The following is a 19,009-nucleotide window of genomic DNA, read 5'->3' on the forward strand; positions in this document are numbered from 1 at the left end:
CCCACACTTCCCACCCTTCCCAGCACCTTCAAAGCTGTGGATTCACACACGTTTCATTTTCATTATGATCTTGTGAAATATATCCAATTTCCTAGAGGGGGGAACTTCAGGAGGTTTTCTTCAAAATCGGGGTGACCATTATGACCCGATTCTAATCTTAGAATGTTGAGGGCCACCTCCCCCTCTGCCGTAGCCTGGCCCACTGTAGGGACCGAGGAATGTTTGTGGAATGAATTAATGAACAAATGATGATTCTAATCAAACTCCCCTTTTCTGGATCGATAAATAGAGTCCCAGGGTACCAGGGCGAGTTTGGTTAGGACTGGGGCCCCTTCTGGCGAAAGAGAGGAGAAAGAGATCTCCTGAGACCCTGAGCTGCAGTATTGCAGGCGATTATGCAACGTGGGAAGAACCTAGCGATTTTGTCCCAAGGACAACCAATGCGAGTTTATCCGGGGGCCCCTCCTCCTCTCGGTGATGCAGCAAGAGAAGAGCGATCCCTTTAAGAAACCCGGCTCGGCGCGGCTTCGCTGTGACACCGCCTCCCGCGTTAGCGCGCGCGGCTCCAGCTGGCCAGGTCTTTGAGTGGCGCATATAGAAGCCAATGGAAGTGGATGGGGCGGGGCTATGGCCGAGACCAGCGGCCGCAGGCCCCGGATGCCGGGTACTAACCGCAGCAGGGGCGCCTCGCCAGCGGCCGGGGCTCCTCTTAAAGGAGCCGCTCTCCCCGGCCGCTGTGGAGGGTAGGGAAGGTGGAGAGAGCTGGGGGTGGAACGGTGAGACGGTCCTGAGGGTGGTCCTGAGAGGGTGCGGGGGTGCGGATGGGTCGAAAGGAGGCAGATTCCGTGGGAATTAAAGGGTGTGGCCCGAATCTAGACTCACTCATTTTCACTCCCTGGCCGGGGAGCGTTCGAATCTGCAGAATTGACCAATAATGCTCCAAGGGGAGGTTGGGCAATAGACTCACCTACCTGCAGCCGCTTTCCCAGTTGATACGCCGCCAAGCTCTCGCCCCCATTTTACCAATAGAAAAACTGAGGCCGCTCCCCGCCCCCCGATCCTATTTGTAAATGAGTCCTGAAGTGGGGGTCAGGGGTCCTGGATCCATTCCCTGTTCTTCTGGCGGCCTCAGTTTCTCCCTGTGCACGATGATGAAGTAGGCCAGGCTGGACTCCAAGCAAGGGACATGATAAATAATAGCTGCTTCCAGAAGCGCCCCTGCTTCTTACTCATTTTCTGGATCTTGGGGTTCTTCTGAGCGACGAATAGTACGTGAGGGGTGGGCAGAGCTGGAGCCGCCTTCCAGCTGGGTGACTCGCCTCTCTGGTGGCCTGGGATAGCCCTCCTTCCAGAGAGCAGTATAAAATACTCCTAGCTATCATTATGGGAGGAGAGAGGAGGGAAAGGGAATCCTTGCCTGGGTTAAGGATGAGGCTAGGGGACAGGACCTGGAAGACCCCCCACCCCCCACCCCTAGGAAGGCTTAGGGTGGAGCCTCTTAATGAAAGAGTTAAGCCTAGGCTCCGCCCCCTGCAGGACAAATTCCTCGCCTTTGGGACCCCAGCTGCTCCTCTGGAGGGAGAGACAGATCGCGCAACCAATCAGATACGAGGAAGGATTCGGGCAGGTCTCCCGTTGGCTTACTCCACCCCTCCGGAGAATAGAGCCCCTTTAATAAGCACCTACTGTTTTCTTGGCTCCAAGCAGAGCTTCCGAAAATGCTGAGCAATGAAATAGATGATGAGGTTCAGAGAGGGACAGAGAGTTGCCCGCAACCACACAGTACGTCCTCAGCTTGACCCCTCCGTCCTGTCTGCTGTCCATTTCCACCATGGCTTTCTGGACACAGCTGATGCTGCTGCTTTGGAAGAATTTCCTGTATCGCAGGAGGCAGCCGGTAAAGTCCAGTCGGGTGGGCCGGGGGTGGGGCGACCCACAGTCCCCCATAGGCCGTCACTCCCCAAGCCTATTCTGCCCCCGCAGATCCAACTTTTGGTGGAGTTGTTGTGGCCGCTCTTTCTCTTCTTCATCCTGGTGGCCGTTCGCCATTCCCACCCCCCACTCGAGCAGCATGAATGTAAGCCCCCCAGCGTCCAGAGCTTTGGGCTTAGGATTAGCAGTGGTCACTCTATGCACAGGGGCCCCAGTAAGAACCCGGAGCACAGACCGGATGCTCGAATAATGGCTGAGAGGGGCACTCTGTCACTGGGGGTGGGGACTCAGCAAGAACCCCACGCCTGGTGTCCCTGCAGGTCATTTTCCCAACAAGCCGCTGCCCTCAGCGGGCACCATCCCTTGGCTCCAGGGCCTCATCTGCAACGTGAACAATACCTGCTTCCCGTGGCAAACCCCTGGCGAAGAGCCTGGCGTCCTCAGCAACTTCAAGGACTCCCTGTAAACCAGTGGGAGCAGCGGGGCAGGGGTGGGCAGCTTCACCTAGCCTCCGCCTCCAGCCTTCTCTCTGTATCCAGGGTTTCCCGGCTCCTGGCAGATGCTCGCACTGTCCTGGGGGGCCCCAGTGCCCATAGGATGCTGGTTAGCCTGAGAAAGCTGATACCCATTCTGAAGGCTGCACACACAGCCCAAGCAAGTGAGAAGGCAGGCCTGTGGTAGGCGGGGCTGGGCTCTGCGCCTCCACCTGATGGCACAGCTTGGAGTGGGATAAGTGGGACACGGCTCTGGCTAACCTTGGCCTCACCCTGGGCTTCTGTGCTTTACTCCCTCAGCCTTTCCCTGGCCCAGTGAGCAGCCCAAGGAGGGATTGTCCCTGGCCACTCAGCTTCTGGGGACACTGCTGCAAGGGGTGAGGTGGGGACAAGGCAAGATCTGGGACCCTGATCTCACCGAGTCTCACCCTGCCCCTTTCCGGGGCCAGCTTCCAGGCCTTTGACTGGGCCTTGCCTGGAGTGATATTCCTTCGATTCCAGCCCTGAGACCTTGAACAAGCTCAGGTGCCTCTTTGAGCCTTAGTTTCTCTGTTTGTAAAATGAGGCTATGATAGCATGGACCCTCTGGGAACTTGGATCCTGAGTAAAACGTCCGCAAACCTCATTGTCATCTTGTCATTTTTCTTCCCAGGAATCCCTGGGCTCTGTGCTGGGCCACGCCCAGGAGTCCATGGGCAGCCTTGTGGAGACTGCAGAGGACATGGCCCAGGAGGTAAGAGGACAGTGCAGTCTCAGCCCCTGCCACGAAACTAGAGGGGTGGGCTGCAGGAAGGGGAGAGGACAGAGCAACCCTGGGCACCTGTCCTCAGTAGTTGTGTGGGGGTGCTGGGGCAGAAAGAGGGCAAGGGTGCTCCTGGTTGGAGGGCCCTGCCCTAGTTATAGCTTGGTGGTGGGGTCATGCGGAAGGGAAGCCTGCCCAGCCCTCTGGTGATCCCCTCCTCCAGCTCCTGGAGCTTCCCAGCCTGGGAGAGCTGTGGGCCCTGCTACAGAGACCCCACGGGCCAGGTGGTCCCCTGGAGGCGGTGGCAGAAGCCCTCTGCAGTGCCAGGGGGCCCAGGAAACCAGGTGGGCCCTCCCTCAACTGGTATGAGGCCAGTGACCTGAAGGAGCTGGTGGGGCAGGAGCCAGTGCAGACCCTGTGGGACAACAGCCTGAGTGAGTGACCTACCCGGTTTCCACCCCTCTCCCTGGGGAAGCAGGGCCAGGACATGGGCACAGGGCCTCATGGTGCCCCCACCCTGGCCCTAGGCCCCACCTGCACTGAGCTGATGGGGGCCCTGGACACCCACCCCCTGTCCCGCCTGCTCTGGAGGCGCCTGAAGCCGCTGGTCCTGGGGAAAGTACTGTTCACGCCTGACACACCCTTCACCCGGCAGATCATGGCCCAGGTGACAGTGCGAGGGGCCCTCAGTCCCAGCCTCTGCCGAGGGGGGACGGGGAGAGAGCCAGGCCACAGGAGAGCCCTGAGTCCCGAGACTGGCTGCCCCTGGGCTGGGTCCAGGAAGCGGGGTTTGAAATGCAGGGATTTCCAGATTTCAGACAGTGCTCAGAGGTGCAGGATAGAGCATAGGGCAGAAGGCAAGAGGGGTGGGCAGGGGGCTTCACTAGAGGGAAGGGTCATGAACAGCTAAGGCTGGTGTGGACCTCAGCACCCACCTCTTGCAGGTCAACCGAACTTTCCAGGAGCTGGCACTGTTGAAGGACATCCAGGAGGTGTGGGGGCTGCTGGGACCCCAGCTCTTCAACTTCCTGAACGATAGTGCCAATGTCGCCATGCTACAGGTGCGGCCAGGACGGGAGTGGGAGAGCGGTGTGGGGGGCGGGGGTGTGTGGCAGTAGGGTCACCCCTGCTGAGGATTTGGGAGAAGGGCAGGGACTTCCAGGCAAGGGTGTGGAGGCGGGGAATGGTATCCACGGTGAGCTCAGGCCGCTCACTGGGATGGGAAGAGGGGTGACAGGCCCTGAACGTCCAATGCAGACCCCCACCTTCCCCGACACCCGAACAGAGACTCCTGCAGATCCAGGACAAGGGAAGGAGGCAGCCAAGACCCGGAGGTGGGGCCAGAGTGGAAGCTTTTCGTGCCTTTCTGAATCCCCGCAGCGGTGGCTACAACTGGCAGAAAGCCCACGCTGATGTGGGACACCTGGCAGTCACACTGGGCCGTGTGATGGAGGTGAGGGACCGTCCACCTGGGAAAACGTCTCCGAGGGGAGAGGCGGCCCTGCTGAGGGCCTCCAAGGAGGAAGCGCGGCTCCGCCTTCAGGTCCAGGGGAGGACCCTGGGGCCTCGAACTCACGCCCAGGTTCCTCCGCAGTGCGTGACTCTGGACAAGCTGGAGGCCGCCCCTTCAGAGGCCGCCCTGGTGGAGCGGGCCCTGAAGCTGCTCTCCGAGCACCGTTTCTGGGCCGGCATCGTCTTCCTGGGGCCCGAGGACTCCCCGGATCCCGCGCAGTCCCCAGGCCATGGCCACATGCGCATCAAGATCCGCATGGATATCGATGATGTCGCAAGAACCGATAAGATCAAGGATAGGTGGGGGGCCTTGTGGGGCGGAAGCAGAGCGGGGGGGTGCTAGGTACCATGCCACCTATCAGAGATCTTGGTAGGTGGTGCCCAAATCCTTAGACCAGTAGGGATCCATGATGGGCGGGGTTTATAGTGTGATGGGCACGGCCAAGGGCTTGGTGGGTGGGGGTCAATGCCTTGGCTTCTTGGATAAGATTAAAGCACTTGGCAGGTGGGTCTAGGTAGTTTGTACACAGGTGAGGGCGGAGCTAAAGTTGTGATGGGCAGGTCCCAGCTACTCCCATACTTCTTTCAGGTTTTGGGACCCCGGTCCGGCCGCTGATCCCCTGACGGACCTGCGCTACGTGTGGGGTGGCTTCGTGTACCTGCAAGACCTGCTGGAGCGCGCAGCCGTGCGCGTGCTCACAGGCACCACCCCCCATGCCGGCCTCTACCTACAGCAGATGCCCTACCCCTGCTACGTGGACGATGCGTGAGCACTCTTTCCTCACTTCTCCCGGATGCCAGATCCTGGGTCTCAGGGTGGGGGCCTTGGGTGCCATCTGGAATATTCACGCAGTCAAGGCTGAGAACTACGGTTCAGAGGGACCACTCCCCGTGATCTTGTAGCTGGAGGAGCCGGGATCCTTCAGGGTCTGGGGTCTCTGGATACAGGGAGAACGTAACCTAACAGCACCATCAGGAGTCCGAGAACAATGGAGGGCGAATGTCCTCGCCGCACCTTGGGGTCCCAGGGCGGGAACTGTCGTGTCAGATGGGGGCAGCGCGGGGGTCTTTGGCGTCCACCACAGCTGCCCACTGCCCCAGGTTCCTGCGCGTGCTGAGCCGGTCACTGCCACTTTTCCTGACACTGGCTTGGATCTACTCTGTGGCGTTGACGGTAAAGGCCGTGGTGCGTGAGAAGGAGACTCGGCTGCGCTACACGATGCGCGCCATGGGGCTCAGCGCCACTGCGCTGTGGCTGGGCTGGTTCCTCAGCTGCCTCGGGCCCTTCCTCCTCAGCACCGCGCTGCTTGTGCTGGTGCTCAAGGTGCGTGCACCCCTGCCTTGCCGAGTCGGGACTGGTGCGTGTGTACGGGGAGGTAACGGGCATGGGGCGCCTCGCGGGGTTGCGCGTCCCTGGGCGAATCCGCACGCTCCCTCCAGCTCCCTTGTCCTTCTGCAGTTCGGGGACATCCTCCCCTACAGCCACCCGGGGGTGCTGTTCCTATTCTTGGCGGCTTTCGCTGTGGCCACGGTGGTCCAGAGTTTCTTGCTGAGCGCCTTTTTCTCCCGCGCGAACTTGGCAGCCGCCTGCGGTGGTCTTGCCTACTTCGTACTCTATCTGCCCTACGTGCTGTGCGTGGCCTGGAGGGACCAGCTGCCTATGGGCGGCCGCGTGGCCGCGGTGAGAGCCCAGCCGTGTGGGTGCAGGGGTGCCTCACCTTCAGCTGCCCTTGTTTGCTGACCTACCTACCTGCCGCTACCCGCCCCCACCCATAGAGCCTTCTGTCGCCGGTGGCCTTCGGTTTTGGCTGTGAGAGCCTGGCGCTGCTGGAGGAGCAGGGCGAGGGTGCACAGTGGCACAACTTGGGCACTGGGCCTACAGCAGATGTCTTCAGCTTGGCCCAGGTCTCGGGCCTTCTGTTGCTCGATGCTACTCTCTATGGCCTTGCCATTTGGTACCTGGAGGCGGTGTGCCCAGGTGGGCCGTAGGAGACGCAGGGGAGACTGGGCTGAGGGCGGGTGCCTTCAGGGTGGGGCTGAGGGGGCCTGGAATACAGGTGAAAGGGTGGGTCTTCCTGGCACCTGCACACTGGTGGCTGCGTTTGAGGGATGGCCTGGGGCAGGCAGGCAGGTGGGCAGGGCTTCCTGGTTACCCCTTACCTGGATCCCTGCATCCCAGGTGGGCACACTCCAGGGGGGAGTGCCTCAGGGGTAACTGAGCACCACTCCCCACAGGCGAGTACGGGATCCCCGAACCGTGGAACTTTCCCTTTCGGAGGAGCTACTGGTTTGGGTCTCAGACCCCCAACGGTCCTTCCCCAGTTCTGACGGCGCAGGACCCCAAGGGTAAGGCCTGACAAACGTTAGCTGTCACTTCCCTATCTGGATTCTCAGCCTCCACAAAACCCAGGTCCCCATGGATCCCAATCCTCTGGATGTTCCCAGGTCCTGAGGCTCCCCTAACTCCCACAGACCCCAGCCCCACAAGTCCCTGACTCCACGGACCAGCTTGAACAGTCCCCAGGCTTCTGAGGGTGCCCATAACTGAGTCTGCCCTTGTTCCTCAGTGCTGGTGGAGGAGGCGCCCCCCGGCCTTATTCCGGGGGTCTCCATACGTGGCCTGGAAAAGCGCTTTCCTGGCAACTCGCAGCCGGCGCTGTGCGGACTCAGCCTGGACTTCTACCAGGGCCACATTACCGCCTTCCTGGGCCACAATGGGGCTGGTAAAACGACCACAATGTGAGCAGCCATCACTTCTTTCCCCTCACAGCTCCCCTCCCCTCCCCTCCAGCTCCTCTTCTTGGGTCTCAACTTGCACACTTGTTCAAGGGAAAGGACATCTGGGGTCAGAAGGTCCCTATCTGTATAGTGAGGGGGGGACCCTGATGCCCCCCCTGCAGTCCCCCAGCCCCAGTTCCCTTTGGACCTCCCCCTTATTTCACTTTGGATCCACAATAGACAGGTGATGAATATTTTCTCTGAGCTTCGTCTTCCCTCCCCTGTAAAATGGGAACATATTACCCCTTTGATCTGGGCATACAGTAGGTGCCCTATAAATGCTGGTGCCTCTGCTCTGGGAGCCTGAGCTTCCCCTCTGAAGCTGCCCTGAGACCCCTGCACCTGCAGGTCCATCCTGAGTGGCCTCTTTCCACCCACGGCTGGTTCCGCCTCTGTCCTGGGCCACGACGTCCGGACCAGCATGGCAGCCATCCGGCCCCGCCTGGGTGTCTGCCCACAGTACAACGTGCTCTTTGACCTGTGCGTCTCCATGGGCCTGGGGCATGGCAGTGGGTGTGCTGGGTGCTCTCTGGGGCCTTGCCTGCCATGGTAACCCCCCCACTGTCTTTTGTACACGGCCTCAGGCTGACTGTGGATGAGCACGTCTGGTTCTATGGGCGGCTGAAGGGTCTGAGCGCAGCTGCCGTGGGTCCCGAGCAGGACCGGCTGCTGCAGGACATGGGGCTGATCCCCAAAAGACATGCACAGACTCATCACCTGTCAGGTGAGCCCAGACCTAGGGGAGCCTCCAGGTCTGCAGAGATGAGGCTGGGGGGTGGTGCTGGGACTTTATATTGAGGACTGTGGGATGCCAGAGGAGATGGGCAGACCTGGGGACCCAGGAGGAATCAGGCACTGTGGTCCAGGTGGGTAGGGAAAGGTGCAGGGAGAAGGGAGGCAGCCCTGTCCAAGACTGTGGAGATCTTGACCCCTGTCCCAACCCAGGCGGGATGCAGCGGAAGCTCTCAGTGGCCATTGCCTTTGTGGGTGGCTCCCAAGTTGTTATCCTGGATGAGCCCACAGCTGGTGTGGACCCCACTTCCCGTCGAGGCATCTGGGAGCTGCTGCTCAAATATCGTGAAGGTAAGAGCTAGGAGTGGCCTGAGATTTCCCTGGATGCTGATTGAAAGGCCAGAAGATCTTTCTGACAAAGAGGTGATGGAAGATGGGGTTTTAAGGGATAAGTAGTTCTTGCCTGGAGAATCCCAGGGACGGGGGAGCCTGGTGGGCTGCTGTCTATGGGGTCGCACAGAGTCGGACACGACTGAAGCAACTTAGCAGCAGCAGCAGGCATTTACTGCATGGGGCAGGGACCGCAGCTTGGGCAGCCTGGTGACATGTGTGGGTTGGGTCCCCTGCCTAGGTCGCACACTGATCCTCTCCACCCACCACCTGGATGAGGCGGAGCTGTTGGGAGACAGGGTGGCGGTAATGGCAGGGGGCCGCCTGTGCTGCTGTGGCTCTCCTCTCTTCCTGCGACGTCACTTGGGCTCCGGATACTACCTGACATTGGCCAAGGGCCCCCCGCCTCTGGCGACCAGCAAAAAGGTGAGGGCTGGAACTGACCTCCAACCCCAGTTCTTAAGACTCCATCCAGGCGTGATGGCCATGGCAGCTGATGCTCCTCTGCCCCCAGGGTGAAATTGGCTTGAAGAACAGCATGGATGCTGGGCAGAAAAGGGAGCCAGGCAGCCAGGCCAGCTCTGCCGGTGAGGGCGGGGGTGGGAGAGCCTGAGTGAGGGGCTGTGGATGGGGCTGGGAGAGGCAGAGGGAGGGGCCAGTGGGGGGCAGTGACTTGGTTCAGGGCAACAGGCCTGACGACCCCAGGCTTGACCCCTGACCTGACCCCTGAGCTGAGCTGACACACCTACTTCTGACCCAGAGTGGGCTCTGGCCCTGGCCCCAGGTCAAGTCCTGCCATTGGGTGCTTAATCCTGACCTCCTCTGCCCTCAGGGACCGGTCCCTTGTGGGTCACCCAAGCCCCTTCCCCAAGGGAGTAGGGCAGGAGCCAGGGCAACATGGGACCCCAGGGCCCCTGACGTGCCTGCCGCCCGCCCAGGTGCAGCCCAGCTGTGGGCCATGGTGCAGCACCACGTGCCCGGCGCACGGCTGGTCAAGGATCTGCCACATGAGCTGGTGCTGGCGCTGCCCTACAAGGGTGCTCTGGATGGCAGCTTCGCTGAGCTCTTCCATGATCTCGACCAGCGGCTGGGGGAGCTGGGGCTGGCTGGCTATGGGATCTCCGACACCAGCCTGGAGGAGGTGTGGCTGCTAGATGAGTTTGGGGGCAGGAGGAGGGCTGCCTGGAGGAGGTGGTGCCTAGAAGGATGAAGAAGAGTCTGCTGTGGACACTTGGGCATCCCAGGGAGGAGGCAGGGCCCACGTGGAGGCCTGGAGGCTCAGAGGCCCTCAGGGAGGCTTGGGGACCCCCAGTGTTTGAGGGATATGTGGCCCTTGAGTCCCCCTCCCTCTTGTGTGTCCACAGGCTCTATCCGAGCCCCCTGCTTTGTCTTCCCAGATCTTCTTGAAGGTGGTGGAGGATTGTGCTGTGGACACAGGCCCAGAGGGTACGCCTGTAGGCCTCTGTCCTGTCCCCTCACCCTGGTCCAGAGTCCAACCTGACTTTAGACCAAGTCTCCACTCTTGGCTAACATGACCCAACCTACAGCCCTGACCTCCACCCTGACTCCTGACCCCTCCTTTGTGAGCCTTGACACTGTCCCAGACCCCAGGCCAAACACTAAGCCTGACCCCAACGCTGGTGACTTTGCAGATGGTAGGCCCAGGCAGGGCCGATGGCTGGGTATTGCTCATCCCGACGTGACTAGGCAGCTCCAGGTTCCGCCAGAGGAGATAGCCCTGGAGAATGGGGGACTGGGTGAGTTGTCCCTGCCCCACCCTGTGGCCCCTCCTGGTCCCCAGGGCCGAGCACTGACCCTCCCATCCCCCACAGTTGGCTCTGTCCCTGAGACACAGGCACTACAGGGCTCTGGGCCGGCCACCGCAGGCCGCGTACACAGCTGGGCGCTCACCTGCCAGCAGCTCCGGGCCTTACTTCTCAAGCGTTTCCTGCTTGCCCGTCGCAGCCGCCGTGGCCTGTTTGCTCAGGTGAGGGGCCATCTACTGGGGGGCTGTGGGGGAAGCCCCTCGGTGTCTGTTTTCCACTCTACAACCTAATTCAGCCCCATAAGCCCAGGTGTATGCCCCACTCTGGATACTTTTACTGAGAGCACTGGGGAGCCATGGATGGTTCTAGAGCGAGATCAGGGAAGGCTGCAGGTGAGCCTGGCAGCCGATGGGCAGGAAGCTGATGAGCTGGCCCTTCAGATTGTGCTACCTGCCCTCTTCGTGGGCCTGGCGCTGGTGTTCAGCCTCATTGCACCCCCGTTTGGTTACTACCCGGCTCTGCAGCTGAGCCCCAGCATGTATGGCTCCCAGGTGTCCTTCTTCAGGTAGGTGCAGAGGAGAGGGGCCTGGTTGGGGGGGTGCCCAGGGGCGTGTGGGCACAGCCCTGACCCTGCACCCACTATACACAGTGATGACACTCCAGGGGACCCTGAACACGCTCGCCTACTCGAGGCCCTGCTGGAGGAGGCCGGACTGGAGGAGCCTTACCTGAAAAGTAACTCCAGCAGGTGAGGGCCCTCCAGCCTGGGCCTGGCTCCTCTCTGGCCTCGGTTTCCCTGTCTGGGCTCTGGAGCATCCCCTATGCCTGGTTGGGAGCAGGGCGCCTCCAGTCCCACCCCCACCCTGCTCCTACCCCCACAGGGCACCAGCGTGCGCACGGCCTGCCCTCTGCCACTTCTCGGTGCCTGATGTCCCTGCGGACGTGGCTGAGGTCTTGGCCAGTGGCAACTGGACCCCAGAGTCTCCATCCCCCGCCTGCCAGTGCAGCCGGCCTGGTGCCCGCCGCCTGCTGCCTGACTGCCCTGCCACGGCCAGTGGCCCCCCGCCACCCCAGGCGCCAACCAGCTCTGGTGAAGTGGTCCAGAACTTAACGGGCCGAAACCTGTCTGACTTCCTGGTCAAGACCTACCCACGCCTGGTGCGCCAAGGGTGAGCACCACCCTGGACTTGGCATGGCCAGCTGTAGCAGGGGTCCAGTGGGGAGGATGTAGTCTAGTCCTGGGAGGGGTTGAGGGGATGCCCAGGCTGGGGCTCTGGGCTGGGGCCTGCTGGGGGCCCTCTGTGCCTCTTTCTTTTAATTTGTCTCACTCAACTCACTAGCATCTTTGTCTCTGTCCCACTCACCTCTCTCTCTGTATCTGTCTCTCTCACAGCCTGAAGACCAAGAAATGGGTGAACGAGGTCAGGTGAGGAGGGTCCCTTGCATGGGTTCCTTTCCTGTGCCCTCTGCCTGCCTGCCGCCCCATCCTCCCAACCTTCAGGTATCTCCCACCTCCACTGCCCCTCAGGTATGGGGGCTTCTCCCTGGGGGGCCGAGACCCAGGCCTTCCCTCGGGCTTGGAGGTGGGCCGCTCCGTGGAGGAGCTGCGGGCACTGCTGAACCCCACACCAGGCAAGGCGCTTGACCACCTCCTGAACAACCTCACAGCATGGGCTGTTGGTCTGGACACTCAGGATGGCCTCAAGGTGGTAACTGGCGGTGGCTGGCTGGCACTGTGGTGGGGGAGGTCTGATCCCAGGTTACTGACCCCTTGGCCCCAATTCCATCACAGATCTGGTTTAACAACAAGGGCTGGCACGCCATGGTGGCCTTTGTAAACCGAGCCAACAACGCTCTCCTACGTGCCCACCTGCCACCAGGCCCCTCCCACCATACCCGCAGCATCACCACGCTCAATCACCCGCTGAACCTCACCAAGGAGCAGTTGTCTGAGGCTGCGCTGTGAGTCCCCCTACCCCGTGTGTCCTGCCGCCTTGTGAGTTGCTCTGCCTTGTGTGCCACTCCACCGTGTGTGTTCCCCCGTCCCATGTATCCCCCCACCCCGGTTGGTCTCTCTGTTGTTTCTGGTGGTGGAAGCTGAAGTTATGCTCTGCCACACTCTTGCTGTGTAAACAGAGAACAAGAACTTTCCCTCTCCACCCCTTAGGCCAGGGTAATGGGGCATCATCAGGCTTCATGGGCTGCAGTCTCCCCCAGCTGCCTGCACGTCCTTGTCACATCAACTTCTATCCTACTGGAGACCTGGACGATCTCTCCCTAACAGTTCAAAATGGCTCACAACATTCCCCACCAGCTGTGTCTAGCCCTGGGGACCTCAGTCCCATCAGTGGTGAGCACAGCTCCTCTCTGAGCAGCTCATGCCCCTTCACTCCCAGGATGGCCTCCTCGGTGGACGTGCTTGTCTCCATCTGCGTGGTCTTCGCCATGTCCTTTGTCCCGGCCAGCTTCATCCTTGTCCTCATTGACGAGCGTGTCACCCGAGCCAAACACCTGCAGTGCATGGGGGGCCTGCCCCCCACTCTCTACTGGCTTGGCAACTTTCTCTGGGACATGGTGCGCAGACTGCCTGGAGGGGTGGGGACCCTGCCACCACTTGCCACTGCCTCTTCTGGCCCTTTCTGGTCGGGAACTTGTCTAGGATGGCACCACTGAAGTCTTGGGGATGATGGAGACCTCATCCTATTATCCAAAGCACGGGGAGGTTGGGGTGGGACACAATGCCAAGGATGCCTGTGGGCTTCCCTGGTAGCTCAGCATACTGAAGGTGTGACCACCATCTCCAATGCAGTGTAACTACTTGGTGTCAGCGTGCATCGTGGTGCTCATCTTTTTGGCCTTCCAGCAGAGGGCGTATGTGGCCCCTGCCAACCTGCCTGCCCTCCTGCTGTTGCTACTACTGTATGGGTGAGGTTCCCAGCCCCTCCAGGACTTGTTCTCCCTTGACTCTGTTGAGGGAGCTGGGACTCTATAGCAGCTCCTAAGGAGAGGATATGGAGATCTGAGAGGACCCCAAGTGTGATCTTATTCAGGGATATGCCAAGGAGGCCTTAAAAGCTCATCTTGACCTGACCATGTTACAGAGGCCTACAGCACAGTTTAGGATGGGAGATCTATATTCTTCTCAGGGTTGCTCAGCCTGTCTGGCAATAACAGTGTCTCCTGTTCCCCCTCAGCTGGTCCATCACACCGCTCATGTACCCAGCCTCCTTCTTCTTCTCTGTACCCAGCACAGCCTATGTTGTGCTCACCTGCATCAATCTCTTCATTGGTATCAATGGCAGCATGGCCACCTTCGTGCTCGAGCTCTTCTCTGATCAGGTGGGACCCAAAAGGCTGGTCCTTGGGTTGGGGTAAGACTGGGCCTCAGCCTCGGCTTCTGACCCACCTCCTTCTTAATTTGCCCCTGAGCAGAAGTTGCAGAAGGTGAGCCGGATCCTGAAACAGGTCTTCCTTATCTTTCCTCACTTCTGCTTGGGCCGGGGCCTCATCGATATGGTGCGGAACCAGGCCATGGCTGATGCCTTTGAGCGCTTGGGTGAGAACTTCTCTCCAGGAGGGGAAATGCCAGACGAGTCAATCCTACAGTGCAGGGACAAACAGCAGCCCCTAGGAAGAGAACCTGAGGTCTTAGATGACCTGGAAGGGTGGGTAGGCAAAGTTAAAAGTGCAGCAAAGCAGCCATAAAAGTTAATTCCACCTTGGTCATGTCACAAGAGGTCTAAGGCACTAAATAAAGGAGATGGCAATGCCACTGTTTTCCATGCCAATTAGACCCCAGTTGAGTGTCTATTCAGCTTGGTGCTTTCCCTTAAGAACCCAAGGTGACCTGAATGGGGAGAGACCCAGTAACCAAGACCCTAAAATGACCCTATCCCTCCTCATGTCCCCACAGGAGAGGGGCATTTCCAGTCGCCCCTGCGTTGGGAGGTGGTCGGCAAGAACCTCTTGGCCATGTTCATACAGGGGCCAGTCTTCCTCCTCTTTACATTGCTGCTTCAGCACCACAACCGCCTCCTACCACAGTCAGTGGGGACCAGGGAGGGTGGCAGGGCCTGGGGTCTTGCTCTCGGCCCACTCATCTCTCTGTCCTCAGTCCCAAGCTGAGGCCGTTACCCGCCCTGGGAGAGGAGGATGAGGATGTGGCCCGTGAGCGGGAACGGGTAGTACAAGGGGCCACCCAGGGGGATGTGTTGGTACTGAGGGACCTGACCAAGGTGGGTGTGGGTTGGGGGACCTCCACTGCTGGGTTGTGGAGCCTCCACTGGCCCACCCACCTTTCTCATGGACTTCCATCCTCCCAGGTGTACCCTGGGCAGAGGACACCAGCGGTTGACCGCCTGTGCCTGGGGATCCCCCCTGGTGAGGTAAGTCCAGGTGATGCAAGGGTGAGAGGCTGCCCTATTGTACACCCACTGGTCTTTACCATGTTTGTGTCTACCTCCCCCTATAGAACACCTACTCTGTGTCTGTTGTCCTATACTGAGTACCTACTGGCTGTCAGTATTTGAGCTCCTATTTAGAGCCAACAAATATGAAGCTCCTACTGCATGATTACATTTATTGATCCTGACTGTGCAATAGGATTAACAAGATCTTAGTGAGGATAAATTTATTATTGAGCACCTACTGGGCTCCCATACATGTGCCAGTTACTATGTGCACCTACTATATGTTAGGATTTATTGAGTACCAACTGTATACAGTAAAGCTTGTTGAACCCCCCCACCATTGTGTGTACCAAAAGTATATTGAATGCCACCTTTGTGGTGATCAACTTTTATCAAGCACCAACATTTATTGAGTTCATACTGTATATGTATCAAGCACTTGCTCACAACCAATATTTAGTAGGCACCTGCTCTGTACCCATGCACATTCAAGCAACTACTTTGTGCAAACTTGTCTGCTGTGGTCCATTTCCTGGCCACCTACTAGGGGCTAGCACACACCTGTGGACACTTATGGTGTGTTGGTATAAATTGCCATCACTCTTTAGCAAATGCCTACTATGTTCAGTCAGCCTTTCCATCTTGGGTTGACTGTGTGCCCAGCATGAATTCTCACCAGGTGCTCTTGCTGTCAGTACCCACTGCATGGCAGGAAACATTCAGCCAGCTCCTGCCTTAATATTTATGGAGCACTGACTGCGAGTGACCTTTATAGAACATCTACTGTGTCCATTGATTAAATACATGCTGTGTGTCATCTCGGAGAAGGCAATGGCACCCCACTCCAGTGCTCTTGCCTGGAAAATCCCATGGACGGAGGAGCCTGGTGGGCTGCAGTCCATGGGGTCGCTAAGAGTCGGACACGACTGAGCGTCTTCACTTTCACTTTTCACTTTCATGCATTGGAGAGGGAAATGGCAACCCACTCCAGTGTTCTTGCCTTGAGAATCCCAGGAATGGTGGAGCCTGGTGGGCTGCCATCTATGGGGTTGCACAGAGTTGGACACGACTGAAGTGACTTAGCAGCAGCAGCAGTGTGTCATCTAGCATTTCTGCTGTGTGACAGCTTGTGCCTACTCACACACCCCAGTATCTGCCCAGGGATCCCCTTGCCCACAGCCCTCCCAGTGGAAGCTGAGAAACCTGTCCCAGAAGTCAGAGATGCTGAGACAATTGTCTGGGCTTCTATGAGTGCCCTCTTTGGGTGTACCTGCAGTGTTTCGGGCTGCTGGGCGTGAACGGAGCAGGGAAAACATCCACATTCCGCATGGTGACTGGGGACATGCTGCCCAGTGGGGGCGAGGCCATTCTGGAAGGCCACAGGTGAGGGGTTCCTGGGCTCTTGTTCCTCCCCACCTTCCCCTGCCCTCACATGTATGGACAGAATCGGCCTGCCCTTGAGTCCCCCTGCAATGGACCCAGCCCTGAGTTACCTCCTGTCCCTTATCAGGGTGGGTGAGCCCCACGGCCCCTGCTTGCCCCTCGCATGGCCAGGGCCAGCCAGTGCCCTGAGTTCCCTGTCCCCCATTCCCCATCCCCAGCGTGGCCCAGGAACCGGCCACAGCTCACCGCCGCATGGGCTACTGCCCTCAGTCGGATGCCATCTTCGAGCTGCTGACCGGTCGTGAGCACCTGGAGCTGTATGCACGCCTGCGAGGAGTCCCCGAAGCCCAAGTTGCCCAGGTGACCGTTCTCCCCATTAACCCCTCCGGTCCCCACCCCAATCTCTCCCTTGGACCACAGTCTCTGCTGCTCTAGGTCCCCCGACCTCAGGTCCTCTGGCCCTGCCCCTGCTCCCTGAGCGCCTACACACTCATTGGGTCCACCCCCACACCCCCAGCCCTTCCCACCGTCCTCAGGCTGCACTCGCCCCCTCCCTGCTTAGGGGCCCGCCCCTTCTCTCCTAGACCTTCCTGGCTGTGGCCCCGCCTACTTTCACCTCCAGGTTAGGGCTTCGCTTCCTGCCACCTAGCCAGGCCCTGCCTCTCTCTCGATCTGGCCCCGCCTCCAGTTGCAGCCCCGCCCCTACTGGCTCTGGCCCCACCCTCTTTAGTTACCTTCCCCCGATATCCTTGGGCTTCCCTGGTGGCTCGCTCAGTCGGTTAAGAATCCGCCTGCAATGCAGGAGATCCGGGTTCAATCCCTGTGTCAGGAAGATCCCCGGAGAAGGAAATGGCATCCCATTCCAGTATTCTTGCCTGGGAAATCCCATCGACAGAGGAGCCTGGCAGACTCTAATCCATAGAGTCATAAAGAGTCCACCACTGAGTGACTAAACCGCCACCATATCCCCTCCCTAGCCCCTCCCACTCACCCTGCACCCCAATCTCACTCTGCCCTTCCCACTCCATCCTGCCATAGACAGCAAGCTACGGCCTGGCACGCCTGGGCCTCCCTCAGTATGCTGACCAGCCCGCGGGCACCTACAGCGGTGGCAACAAGCGGAAGCTGGTGACAGCCGTGGCTCTGGTGGGGGACCCGGCTTTAGTCTTTCTGGTATGTGTGTGCGGATGGGAGGGCAGAGTAGGGGGGAAGGGGCCGCATTTAAGCATGTTCCTGCTCTGCGCCCAGGACGAGCCGACCACTGGCATGGACCCTGCTGCCCGGCGGTTCCTCTGGAACAGTCTTCTGGCCGTGGTGCGGGAGGGCCGCTCCGTGGTACTCACCTCACACAGGTGGGCCTGGGGAACAGAGCAGTCTGGGACTGACAGGAAATGTCCAGAGCACAGGGTGGCCTAGAGCTGCAGGCTGAGGGTCCCTGGGAAGGGCAGCCCAGAGCCAAGCGCCGTGGGTCCAGGCCTGGTTGGAACTCATGTCACCGGGCTCCCACAGCATGGAGGAGTGCGAGGCGCTCTGCACGCGCCTGGCCATCATGGTGAATGGGCGGTTCCGCTGCCTGGGCAGTGCACAGCACCTCAAGGGCAGGTGAGCCGGGCAAGGCCTCAGGGCCTGGATGCGGGCAGATCAGGGTGGGGGTGTAGGTGGGCCTGGAGGGGAGATCAGGTGGGGCCAGTTTGGGTTCTAACCAGGGAACAGGCAAGGATCATGGACTGTCCAGGAGAGGGGACAAGGCTGGACCGAGATGGGGAGGAGGTCTGATGGGTGAAGATGTGTCCATGGGCAGAGGCCAAAGAGGGTCCGGCAAGTGGGTATGACCTGGTTATTGCAGTGGGGCATGGCATTGCATGGGTGGGACTGGGGAACAGCAGGGTTAGAGACCAGATGAGCATGTAGCCAGGGCTAGGAGCAGAGGTTGGGGTCAGGTTGGCCTGGGGGTCTAGAGGAACCAAGTATAGGGGTGGGGCTAGAAGAGGGCTGGAAGATGGTATGGGCGGGTCCATTAGCTATGGTCTACCCCACCCCACCCCAGATTCGGAGGTGGCCATACACTGACCCTGAAGGTGCCCTTGTCGAGATCCAAGTCGGCGGCCGACTTTGTGGCCCAGGCGTTGCCGGAAGCTGAGCTGCGGGAGGTGCATGGTGGCCGCCTGCGCTTCCAGCTGCTGCCAGGAGGGCGCTGCACCTTGGCGCTCGTCTTTGGATTGCTGGCGGTATGTGGCGCAGAGCATGGCGTGGAGGACTTCTCTGTGAGCCAGACCACGCTGGAGGAGGTGACTGCCGCGCCAGGACGGGGCTGGGGGTAAAGATGGGGTTGGGGGCTAGGCCCTCAAGCTGACCTCCCCTCCTGTTTCCCTGGGCCATCCACCCCTAGGTATTCTTATACTTCTCCAAGGATCAGGGCAAAGAGGAAGATGAGAAGGAGACAGAAGTGGGGGCTGACCCTGTACCAGGCCCGCAGCACCCCAAACTCATAACCCAGTTCCTCGATGACCACAGCGTGGCTGAGACGGTCCTCTGAGCCTCCTCCTCTGTGGAGCTGGGGGGACCAAAGTAGGGCAGAGAGGCTGAAGCCTGACCCAGACTCCAGAGGCCTTGGAGGAAATAAAGGGAAGCTGTGGTGTGAAGCACCGTGTCCCTGTGTCCCTGTGTCAGGTTGCATATTCATCCCAAAATGGCTCTGTACATGTGCCTGGACACTGGGCTTGGCATAGAGTGTGTGCTGGAATGGGTGTGTGGATGCAGATGTGAACCTAGCTACAGCTAGCTGGACTCCCAGCTGTGAAAGCTTGTGTGATGGCTGGGGAGTGTCTCCTGTGCAGGTATGCCCTTCATAAGAGCCTGGACACTGCTCCT

General features: G+C 59.7%; 1 protein-coding gene across 1 annotated transcript; it reads left to right on the plus strand.

The window, feature by feature from the left end:
* The first annotated feature begins 1,831 nt into the window (after window positions 1-1,831).
* On the plus strand, window positions 1,832-18,674 carry ABCA7 (ATP binding cassette subfamily A member 7). The gene is made up of 46 exons (XM_052643341.1): window positions 1,832-1,897; window positions 1,984-2,077; window positions 2,253-2,394; window positions 2,472-2,590; window positions 2,727-2,803; window positions 3,079-3,159; window positions 3,392-3,602; window positions 3,696-3,835; window positions 4,113-4,229; window positions 4,454-4,621; window positions 4,763-4,980; window positions 5,270-5,446; window positions 5,782-6,004; window positions 6,140-6,361; window positions 6,457-6,658; window positions 6,916-7,026; window positions 7,248-7,419; window positions 7,807-7,938; window positions 8,043-8,182; window positions 8,404-8,541; window positions 8,822-9,006; window positions 9,095-9,167; window positions 9,519-9,721; window positions 9,978-10,026; window positions 10,233-10,337; window positions 10,413-10,567; window positions 10,787-10,911; window positions 10,996-11,094; window positions 11,228-11,515; window positions 11,740-11,772; window positions 11,875-12,052; window positions 12,139-12,308; window positions 12,743-12,920; window positions 13,156-13,271; window positions 13,541-13,685; window positions 13,779-13,902; window positions 14,260-14,389; window positions 14,461-14,581; window positions 14,669-14,731; window positions 16,032-16,138; window positions 16,357-16,498; window positions 17,177-17,311; window positions 17,387-17,490; window positions 17,648-17,740; window positions 18,186-18,426; window positions 18,528-18,674. The coding sequence occupies exons 1-46, from the start codon at window positions 1,832-1,834 to the stop codon at window positions 18,672-18,674; spliced, it is 6,459 nt and encodes a 2,152-aa protein (XP_052499301.1).
* Window positions 18,675-19,009: the final 335 nt, after the last annotated feature.

Source organism: Budorcas taxicolor, chromosome 7, assembly GCF_023091745.1.
Source record: "Budorcas taxicolor isolate Tak-1 chromosome 7, Takin1.1, whole genome shotgun sequence".
Classification (NCBI taxonomy): domain Eukaryota; kingdom Metazoa; phylum Chordata; class Mammalia; order Artiodactyla; family Bovidae; genus Budorcas; species Budorcas taxicolor.

Excerpts from the sequence above, each read along its gene's own strand:
- ABCA7 (XM_052643341.1), top strand. The coding sequence starts at position 1,832 with ATGGCTTTCTGGACACAGCTGATGCTGCTGCTTTGGAAGAATTTCCTG. Across the intron at positions 9,722-9,977 it reads CCGACACCAGCCTGGAGGAG|ATCTTCTTGAAGGTGGTGGA; the intron begins GTGTGGCTGCTA and ends TTGTCTTCCCAG. Across the intron at positions 18,427-18,527 it reads GCCAGACCACGCTGGAGGAG|GTATTCTTATACTTCTCCAA; the intron begins GTGACTGCCGCG and ends ATCCACCCCTAG.